Source organism: Cucurbita maxima, unplaced genomic scaffold (assembly GCF_002738345.1).
Source record: "Cucurbita maxima cultivar Rimu unplaced genomic scaffold, Cmax_1.0 Cma_Scf00011, whole genome shotgun sequence".
Classification (NCBI taxonomy): domain Eukaryota; kingdom Viridiplantae; phylum Streptophyta; class Magnoliopsida; order Cucurbitales; family Cucurbitaceae; genus Cucurbita; species Cucurbita maxima.
In genome coordinates this window covers 529718-540587 of record NW_019272027.1, presented here as the reverse complement: position 1 = coordinate 540587, position 10870 = coordinate 529718, and the positions used below count along the sequence as shown (strand labels likewise).

At 35.0% G+C, this 10870-nt stretch overlaps 3 protein-coding genes across 5 annotated transcripts; 1 reads left to right on the top strand and 2 right to left on the bottom strand.

The window, feature by feature from the left end:
* Window positions 1–422: 422 nt before the first annotated feature.
* LOC111486106 (expansin-B3-like) lies at window positions 423–2121 on the bottom strand. The gene is made up of 4 exons (XM_023133117.1): window positions 1808–2121; window positions 1327–1633; window positions 1120–1249; window positions 423–748 (listed from the first exon to the last, which is right to left on the bottom strand). The coding sequence occupies exons 1-4, from the start codon at window positions 2001–2003 to the stop codon at window positions 554–556; spliced, it is 828 nt and encodes a 275-aa protein (XP_022988885.1). The 5' UTR covers window positions 2004–2121; the 3' UTR covers window positions 423–553.
* Window positions 2122–4583: 2462 nt separating this feature from the next.
* On the top strand, window positions 4584–6765 carry LOC111485992 (pentatricopeptide repeat-containing protein At2g20710, mitochondrial-like). The gene is made up of 2 exons (XM_023132976.1): window positions 4584–4921; window positions 5267–6765. The coding sequence occupies exons 1-2, from the start codon at window positions 4652–4654 to the stop codon at window positions 6527–6529; spliced, it is 1533 nt and encodes a 510-aa protein (XP_022988744.1). The 5' UTR covers window positions 4584–4651; the 3' UTR covers window positions 6530–6765.
* Window positions 6766–8000: 1235 nt separating this feature from the next.
* LOC111486145 (E3 ubiquitin-protein ligase RMA1H1-like) lies at window positions 8001–10063 on the bottom strand. 3 transcript variants are annotated; one of them, XM_023133171.1, is made up of 3 exons: window positions 9817–10063; window positions 9070–9153; window positions 8001–8901 (listed from the first exon to the last, which is right to left on the bottom strand). In XM_023133171.1, the coding sequence occupies exon 3, from the start codon at window positions 8862–8864 to the stop codon at window positions 8184–8186; it is 681 nt and encodes a 226-aa protein (XP_022988939.1). In that variant the 5' UTR covers window positions 8865–8901; window positions 9070–9153; window positions 9817–10063; the 3' UTR covers window positions 8001–8183. The 3 variants fall into 3 exon arrangements, with proteins under 3 accessions (XP_022988939.1, XP_022988940.1, XP_022988938.1); XM_023133172.1 differs by lacking the exon at window positions 9070–9153 and having other exon boundaries at window positions 9793–10063; XM_023133170.1 differs by lacking the exon at window positions 9070–9153.
* Between the last annotated feature and the right edge of the window lie 807 nt (window positions 10064–10870).

The window sequence follows — 10870 nt, the reverse complement described above, 5'->3', positions numbered from 1 at the left end:
TTTTTTTTTTTTTTTTTTTTTTTTTGCATGTGAGGTGGTAGTCTTTATGTCTTTTATCTTTATTTAAAGTGTCCTGTCTTTATTTTTGTTTTTTCTAATAATATCTATTCCGCTATTGTAAGATTAAGAAAACGTCTCGATAAATTATTGTTTATCTTTAAAATTTGAGCCCTTTTAATTATCACTCCTTATAGAAGCTTATAGGTTGTTGTCGATATTCAGTTGGAAAAAGATACCTTTACTAGGTTTTTGAACACGTGATCAATCTCTACTTTAGCCGGTTAATCTGCCCCCAACCCAAAAGTTTAAATTTTTTTGGGTCGTGGGACGTCAATTTAACAAGATTCAACGCCAACGCCAACACCAACATAGTCGAGTGAAACTATAATTACAAAATTTTAAAAATATATAAACGCATAGTAAAATTAAAACAAACATAAACAAAAATACATACGCTCTCTCTCCCTTTGGAGATGGCTACCACTCCAATAACCAAACATTATTATTACTATTATTTAATTTTTTTTCTCTCTTAAAATAAAATATTAATTTCTTATGAAAAGTTCAAGCGAGAAGTATAAGTAGCTTTTGGTGACCAATTCTTCGGGATAACATCTCTAGTCGAGAGAGTCTTGGCAGTGGATAACGTGGTTAGCTTCACCGAGAATGGCCCCTCTAAAGGTCCTCCATTTATGCACCACGTCGCCCCCCACACGTGTGCCATTTCCATCCACTCACTCGACTTTGCCTGCATCGTTATCATATCATATCATGTCGAGCTAAAGTTATTAAACTATAATGTATTTTAATGAGATGTATTTTTTTTAATATATAGTTTTTTTAAGTATATTAAAGTCAAAATGAGATGGAGACAACCCAAAATTAAACTATATCATTATATTTCAACGTGCTCACTATGTGTTGTCTCTTACCCTTTTTTGAATTTGATATTTTTTCTCAATTGTGGCCCCTTTGTCACATGGATACATCTCCCCATTATAATATATAGTTTATTACACTATAGTTATTACATTTTATTAGGTTTGTATTAAATATTAACGATTTAATATAAATGTTACAGATCACAATCACGTAAATAATCAGATATTAAAAGCTTACTTGTTTGATTTGCATAGAACCAATATCTCCATCACCATCCTCGAACTCCACTAAAAGCGAGAGCCAATGATCGGTAGAACCTTCGTTTACATGGAAGGCTATGTTCTTCCCACGATACAAACATGGAGTCCTGTTAAAAATTTTATATCAACATGAGTATAGCTCAATTAGGATATTACAATTTTAATCAAAAGATTAGAACTTTACCGTCGGTAGGTGACCGAGAGTTCGCCTCGATCACGAAGACGGCTGTGGGCACCGGCGACAGCCATGCGGCCGAAAGCGGCGCCACTAAGATCAAAGTGGGTGCGACCATTGGAGCAATAGCCACCGGGACACTCGTCGGTGACTATTATGGTAACGGCTCGTTTGGAGCATATGGTTCGGTCCAAGCAACGGACTTTATAGCATGCGCCACACCCTTCACCGTCCTTGAATAAGACAGGGCTCACTGCACCAACTCTCGCCTTAAATGGCTTCACATCCACCAAACTACCATACCCACATGCCCCACCTGAAACCATTATGTCTCCAAAATTACGACTTAAATTCTTACGTTCGTGACTAAAAAATATCAATAAAATTCCCTCGAGTAAAAACCCATATGAAAAACAATGCTAATTTCTATTAAAGTTTAATTAACAATGAATTAGGTTTTAAAAAATTACGAGTAATTAATTTTACTGACCGTTGCTGCCATCGCCTTCGGGACTGCCATACCAGGTGGCGGTGGCGGGGAGCCAATGAGAAGCTGACGTACGATTTTGAAGCCGAACTGATTCAACGAGAAGAAACTTCCCCATCACGACCATATTCACCAACATTATCCCACTCCATAAGTACCCACAAGACGAAAATGTAGCATGGCCACGGCGGAGCAGCATGTTGACGGTGGTTGTAAGTCGGCGGCGACGCCGTGAACTACCAGATTGGGAAAAAAAAACAGTGGAAAAGTAGTTATAAACCAAAAACGTCGGTCCACAGCGCCCTGCCGACAGTTTTTGAGATGCCAAGGAAGTTGGAATTAAAGAAGGTTTTATAATGTGTGTAAATATAACATTATTTGAACGAAATGACGGTTTGGCCCTCGGTTTTTGGTTTAATTACGGTGGGCCATTGGGTATCAATAATAAATGGGCTCACCGGCAGTTATGGCAAGATTTCGGGTGCCGGCTTGGAGGACAATCCAACAGTTATTACGTCGTCGTTTTCGTCCTGACCGTTAATAAATTTATTTATTTATTTATTTATTTATTGGGGTTGGGCGAAACGATAACGGTCGAAAAATGAAATGGCGGTTGGGAATTAGGAACGACGTCGTTTTGAGAGTTGTTGATTTTACAGATTTTGTTGACCTTTGAAGCAATTATTTGTTGGGTTGTGAGATGCTTTGCCCCATCGATCACGTGCACTGCCTTTTTCCACTAATGATGCTTTGCTTTCTTTGTGAATTATTTGAGTTTTTTTTTTTAATAAATAAATAAATAAATTTGAAGATAATATATTAATCTAAAAGTTTATCTTTTATATATATAATTTTAAACGTTCTGTTTCATTTGGCGACGTCAGGCAAAGACTAAAATTTTCGTACGCCTCGAATCTTCACCTATGATAATTTGATTTCTTCCGACGAATCACTATTTGATCTCGACGATAGAACAATCCAAAACAAACTCTATCATTATTTTTCTAAAACCGATAGTTTTGTCAAGATCTAGACGAACGTCGTCATATTTTTCCACTGAACACGACAAAAATACCCCTACGAAAAAGGGTTTATTTTTGCCCTATTTATATTAAATGACCAATTTTCTCCAACATGATTTTCTTCGTTCTTTTGTAAGTTAGCTCTTGTTCGAACACCGCTAATGAACAAGAGGAGGACTAACCTTTGAACAAATATCTAGCTACTCCCGGTAAAATTCATCTCACTGAAACACGGTACGATCTTATGTCCAAAAACAAAACCCAAATTATAGTAATAACAGTCTCACTTACAGTGTGATTACGACCTTATATCCGAAAAGAAAACCTTAATGTCAAACACAGTATACATATTAAATTATATTATATTTTGATTATGACCTTACATCCGAAAACAAAACCATAGTGTCGGTGGCTTATGAACAAAATTTCAAAAATTTGATATTTTTGGTCATATTAGATTTTTTTTTTTACCTACTAAGGATAAAAAAAGGTTAAAAAAAAAATAAATAAATAAAAGTGGAAAAGAAAAAGGAAAAGAGAGTTGATTCTCAAATCCATGTGTGGAATAAATAAATAAATAAATAAAATAAAATAAAAGGGAAAGGATATTATGACTTTAGAATGCATGTGGAAGAATATTGGACGTTGTTGAATCGAATGTCCAATCTGCCACGTGCCTGTCTTTATACCGGAAATTACTCCAATAATTGCTTTTTATTATTTTAATAAATGCAATTATTCCATTATTTTGTGATTAAAATTATATTATGCTGTAAATATTTATAAGGAGATATTAATATGATTTAATATCATATCATTATCATTATCATGTGACCCGATGGAGCTTAACATTAAAATTAACTCTAATTAATCATTTTACTATATAGTTTACAGGATAATTTTATTAATTAATATTTTGTTTTCCCTTATTTTTCTTTTTCCCGCACGTGACTGGGAATGGAATTTCCACCACTATCCCATTACACGTGTCCACCTTGGTGTACCATAGACTTGAGTTGGCTCGCACGTGCCACTTTTTTTTTTTTTTTTTTTTTCTTTTTCTTTTCTATTCCATCATTTTATATGTTTCTTATATGAACTAAAAAAATATTAAAAAAAAAAAAATCAAAGACTCATGTCTTCTTTGGGCTTTCTCTTTCGGGCTTCCCATCAACGCTTTAAAACGGCTACTCTTATAAATAGTGATTTGTTCCCCTCTCCAACCAATATGGGATATCACAATCTCTCTAACACCATTCGTAACGATTCATGCCTAGGATTCAGATTAGAGTGGGTGTCGCGTGTCCATTACCTTCTACCCTGATTCATCCCTAAACCACATCTTATTGAAAGAGGAACCACTTTGATACAATTTTGTAACGACTCATGTTTAGGATTCAAATCAAAATTTAAAATCCTATAGTTTGGTTCCTAATGGCTCCGATAGTATATGATCACATTACTCATTCCTGGGTGTAATACCGATTTTTGATGTTTGCATTTAAATTAAATTTGAAACATATATTAATTTATAAATGATCATAAATGTAAAATTTATTAATTTATAAATAATGACGTGATAATTTGGAATTTAATGATTTTTTTTTCATTAAAAAAGAAAGAAAGGATGAGTCTAACTTAATTTTAGAGTTTCTTAAAATTAATCTAATTAATAAAAAATTAACATAAATGATGAAAAGTGAGCCCTAAATTGATGGGCTGGACCACTGTAGAAGGCCCATGGAGCCACCAATGTGGCGATCGCAAACCCTCCTAACCCCTCCGCCTGAAACTTCCCGTCGACTCCTCAGTGCTGAGACCGACCATGATGAAGCTCCATTCCTTGCAGCCATGGCGCTGTTACTGCAATTCAAGGATTTTGCGGCCTCTATTCTACTCAACTTTAGGATCAACTTCTTTTCGAAGTCCAGAGGATTCTCTCTACCGAAGAGTTTCTCAGGCAGGCGATCCTCGAATCTCCATTGTTAGCGTGCTGGATCAGTGGGTAGAAGAAGGCCGAGAAGTCAAGCAATCTGATCTCCAAAAGCTCATCAAGCAGCTCAGGAAGTTCCGTCGCTTCAACCATGCTCTGCAGGTACCACTTGTTCTGAAATCATATTAATTTTTACTACTTCTGTACGATACTTCAGAATTCTCTTCTTTTTCTGGTCTGGTCCTTTCGTATGATAATGAATGTCTAATTGATCGAAGAGGAGAGTGGATGGCATCTGAATATTCATTTATTGTTATGGCATTGTTCTCTTTTCTTATTGTGGAGATAGTTTTGTATGGAAATTTTGGTGCAACTTGGCATACATCTCTGTTGCTCGTTTTCTTCACTCATATAGAAGCATTGAAATTGGATCATCTAGATATGGTAGACTAAAAATTTGTCTTCGTTATGCACTATTTGACAATATTGATATCCGTTGGGCAACAGTTGTGTGAATGGATAAGTAATGAAAGGAACCAAGAACCGTCACCAGGGGACATTGCTATTCAGTTGCACTTAATTTCAAAGGTTCATGGCTTGGAACAAGCAGAGAAGTATTTTAACAGCATCAGGGAATCCTCAAGAGATTATAAGGTCTATGGAGCACTTCTTAACTGTTACGTAGAGGATAAAAAATTGGAAAAGGCAGAGGCACTCATGGAGAAGATGAGGGAATTAGGATTTGTGAAAACACCATTACCTTATAATACTATGTTAGGCCTTTATGCTCATCTGGGTAAACATGAAAAACTTGATGAATTAATAGAAGAGATGGAAGAGATGGGAATTGCTCGTGATCGATTTACATACAACATTCGTATGAATGCATATGCAGCTAATTCCGATGTAACAAACATGGAAAAGCTTTTGTTGAAGATGGAGGCAGACCCACTAATTTCTATGGATTGGCACGCGTATTTCGTCGTAGCAAATGGATACTTCAAAGCTGGTCTTTCTGATAAAAGTTTACTGATGTTGAAGAGATCAGAGCAACTCATTGGTGATAAGCAAAGGTGGTTTGCATATGAATGTCTCATTACACTGTATGCTGCTATCGGAAATAAGGATCAGGTGTATCGGGTTTGGAACTTGTACGCTAATCTGAAAAGAAGATACAATACAGGATATCTTTGTATAATCAGTTCATTAATGAAACTGGATGATATTGAGGGTGCTGAAGAAATCTTGAAGGAATGGGAATCAGGGGATACATGTTTCGACTTCAAGATTCCGAACATGATGGTAAATAGTTACTGTAAGAAGGGACTTGTGGATAAGGCAGAAGCATATATAAGCAGGCTTATGGAGAATGGCAAGGAACCACAAGCAAACACTTGGGATCGACTAGCAACTGGATATCATGCCAATGATCAGACGATGAAGGCAGTGGAAGCTATGAAGAAAGCAATTTCAGCTAGTCCACCTGGATGGAAGCCTAATTATTATACCTTGGCCGCATGTCTTGAATACTTGAAAACAAATGGAAATGTGGAGGCAGTAGAGGAAATCGTGAGACTTCTTGGGAAACACAACATTATCTCCTCACATATTAACGATAGATTTGTAGATTATATCCACAGTGACAACCAAACGTCAAGTGCTCTCGATCAATTCGGCCTGGACGATCATATTGAGAGAATCGATCATGCTTCGGATCTAAACAAGCTCAACTTTGCTGAGGTGCTAAAGAATGAAGAGACTTCGGTATGAAGTGAAGTGTTTTTGTTCCTCTCCACCCGTCATCCTTGTTATAGCACGGTATCAATTTTGGCTAGATTGCAAATTTGATCCCTATAGTTTCAAGATATTTGGTTTCTGTAATTTGGAAATCTTATCTTCTGGTAATAGTCAGAGTACTTCCTTTGAACCTGTTTTTCACCTTGTATGCCATGTGAAGCCTTGGAAATCAAAATTTGAGTATGCATTATACTTTTCATTTCACCGATCACCACGTCTTTTGACTAGCAGAAGGATAAGAAGTGGAATATTTTCATTCAGGCTCAATGTTGTTTCTCTAGTCTTTTCACTAGCAGAGGGCAAGAACTCTTCTGCTTAAGATCTGTAGGGACTTTTGCAAGTGGAACTTCTGATAGAAACATGCATAATCTTGAATCTTGTTGACTTTGACTCTTCCCATATTAGTAGAAAATGGAGCTTCTGCTTGGAGTGCAAGCAGAAACTGAACATTAACCAACTAGCAGAAGCAGTACTTTCTGACCAGTTTCGTTTTATAAAATTGAAAATTGGAATTTGTTGGTTGTTTCGGATTTGGTCGTCTTTACTTGGTTTTATACAGTTTTGGTCGACTTTAGTTAGTTTTATACAGTCTTATCCAACTTCAGTTATTTTATACAGTTTTGGTTGACATTAGTTAGTTTTATACAGTCGTGGTCGACTTTAGTTAGTTTTATACAGTCATGGTCGACTTTAGTTAGTTTTATACAGTGTTTGTTGACTTTAGTTAGTTTTATACAGTGTTTGTCGACTTCAATTAGTTTTATGCAGTCCTTGTCAACTTCAGTTAGTTTTATACTCTTAGTCGACTTTAGTTAGTTTTATTCCGTTTTGGTTGATTTACAGGGTTTTGATGGGTTTTCGACCGATTTTGATTGGTTAGTTGGTTAATCTTTTAATTGTAGTTTTGATTGACCAAAAGCAATAGTAAGCTGATCTATTACCACACCTATTACCACATTATTTTAGAACCTTTTACCAATAAGGTTGAAGTGAAGAACGAAGAAATGAATGTCTTTTTCAGATTTAGATTGTTTGTTTCTTAAAGTTATGTCCTCTAACAATCTTTATGATATCATAAACAATTAAGAGAAGTCAAAAACAGTGTGCTGTGTGCAATCTCTAGAGTCAAGTCTATATGTTTGATTTGAACTGTTGGCTACCAACAGCTCTAGGATGCCATAGCCATGGATTGTCGACCTTAGACTCGGTCCATTACCCCTGTTTCTGACTGTTTCGACCCACAATAGAAGGTGATGTTTTTTGTTATCTTTTCGATGCTTGATTCACATGGATTGTTTATTGACAATTTAAGATATGGTTAACTTGAAACGATATCTACCAAATTGCTCCGAAAGCAGTCCATGTACCGTGATTTCAATATCTGTTTTGTTAGTTTGAAACTGGCCAATCAAGTTATCCAAGAGTCAAGAGTGCAATAGACTCCATGTAAATGAGGCTGTAAGCAAAATTATTATTTACATCAACTGCAAAAGAAGGGCAGGCAAAGGGGCAACATCGCCACCAACACTCAGCCACACCTACATCAGACTCAATCCGCAATCATGCAGTGTTCGAACTACGATTCTTTTACAATGGGTCAGAGACAAAAACCAAAAACCTACGCGCCTCAGAACAAAAGAAGACAGATAATTGAGCAACAGAAAAGAAAGATACAGATTCTGTTGAGTGATTCATCCGTCTGCAAAATATGCCTTCTGATCCTAGGACTACTGCTCCACACAAGAGGGTATGAGTTCGGATATGCATATAGATTCGTTATCGCACCGAACATTCTCGCATAAACCATTTCTCCGAATACTCCTTCAGCATAGTAAATGTTCGACTGATCCGATAAATTTCCTTGCTGGAATTGAAGAACAGGGTGAGAGGTTGCCCTTGGTGACTCAAAGCAAGCAGGTCCTTGAGGCCTACGAGGGACGACGATTCCAAGCTGCGAATTCTTGCTTTCGAATGGATCTTGAGTTTCACCTTTGCCATAGAGCGGGACTAGCGTAGCATCAGAAACTTCCGCCTTACAAACCGGACATTGCTGGAGTCGTTGGCCTTGTTTTTCTGTAGAGCTGTCCTGAAAATGAAGCCATTTGTAAATACAGGGCCAGCAAAAGAGATGGCCACAAAGTGTAACAACAGGATCTTTCACAGTCTCTAAGCATATGTTACAGTCAAATAGCCCAGAGGAATCACATTGAGTTTCTGCCATGGCATCCAAAGCTGATTTCCAATTCTCCACAGAAGACTTGTTTTCTCCAAATGAATTAATCTCCTCAAAGTACTGCTCCATGTCCATATACTCTGTAGTAAAGAACCCTTCTGAGATACCAAAACTGCCAAATCATAAAATTTCAGATCAATTTTGGATCAAAACCCACAAAACTAATGCAGAATTGAAGAAATAGAGATGATATAAATAGAACAGGACAACAAGAACAAGTAAATTCATATGTACATGAAGAAGATGAACTTGTTCTGGCTCTTTTTACAAAAATGAATACCTTCAACCCCAAGGAAAGATAGGGCCAAGGAGATAAGAGCTCTTGAGAATATTATAAAGACAAACCCATGGTTAATGCCTCCGCCTGCATACTTAAAGCAAGAGCCAATCCAAAAAACTTAAATTCTATTTGGGAGTTGACCTTCTAGAAATGTTTCTGGATTTAAACTATCCATATTCAGATCTAACATAAATAAATCTTGAGTAATTCCGCACGTTAATCAATAGAAAACAAAAACCAAACATGGAAGAGTCTCGAGCTAGAGTCAGCAGATAATGACATTTGAATTAGAACTCTTCACCGAATTGGCAATTTCCTCTCTATTAAATAAAGATTCGACCTCCAAACTAAACTATCTTTTCTAAAACATGCAAATCCATATCTAAATCCAGATTTCTAGAACATTTCTAACAATCTGAAATGGATTTCAAAGACCAGTCACATAGAAAATCAAGTAAACATGCAGATAGAACACTGAATCTTTATGCAGTTAGAACTATGAGTTATCAAATCTTCTTCCGATGAAAAGTTTTTAGAATTTCATAACGAAAACAGGAAACTAACTTCATTTCCAAGCCATAGAGCGGTCCCTTCATTAAGTCGAAAATTAAATTTTCAATTGAAGATGGAAGAACACTTTCCGATCAAGAATCGGCCACAGAAGAAAAAAAAAAACAATCAAGTTCAACACTCGAAAACTTCACGTTCCAGTTCCTAACATACCAAAATTTGAGACGAGGAATTTACCGATTCGATTCAGAGACGCACTGGAATTGAGTTGAGAAGAAGGTCGTAAAATTTAGGGCTATGAAACTTCGTGCCGCTAAATCACAGAGCTCCAATGGAAAATCGCCGCAAACAATCAAAGAGAGAGAGCAAAATCAGAAGAAAATTTGAATCGAAGAAGAAGAAATTGAAGAACGTGAAGGAAGATGAGAGGGAAGAGTCCTCGAGGCAGAGATTTAAAGGCGCTAAATTTCAACACCGTTTACTCTTCGTTCTTTTAATTTTCAACAAAATAATAATAATAATTTAATTCTCACTGCTACGTGTCATTATCCCAATCTTTCCTCCAATTTTAACCAAACTTTAAAATATAATTCTTAATTTTTAATTTATTTTAACCAATTTAATTTTTTAATTTTCAGATTATAAAATTTAAATAACTTTAAACATCAATAACCATTATTTTGTATTTGTTGAATAAAGACGTTTTTTTTCAATCTTGAAGACCATACCCAATATTAAAATGGCAATAGTCAAATTAATTTTTTTTCTAATTTTGTTTATTTATTTAATACAATTATAATTATAAAATTGTAATTATTTTCTTGAAAAACTATATATATATATATATATATATATATATATTTAATTGAAAGTATTAATTCAGAATCAAATCATTATTAAATGGTTATAATTAAAATTTGACTCTATTAAGAAATAATTGAGAAATTGAAGAAATTAATAAATTAAATTCACTAAAAAATTGTTGGGTTCTAGAAATTGCTTATTTTTTTAAATTTTAATTATTGAAGTTGATTCCTTCTAGAAGGTTCAACTATATATATATATATACATATGCATATGCATATGTATGTATATATACATATGTATATATATATACATATATATACGTATTTTCCGTTATACAGTAAAAAAAATGTAACTAATACAAAGATAATATTAATAATAAGTGTTTTTATTTAATTAAAAAAGTAAATATTAATTAAATGAATTTAAGAATTTTAGTGTATAAGAGTGCATTATAAGATACAATAATGTTGCAAAATATAAAATT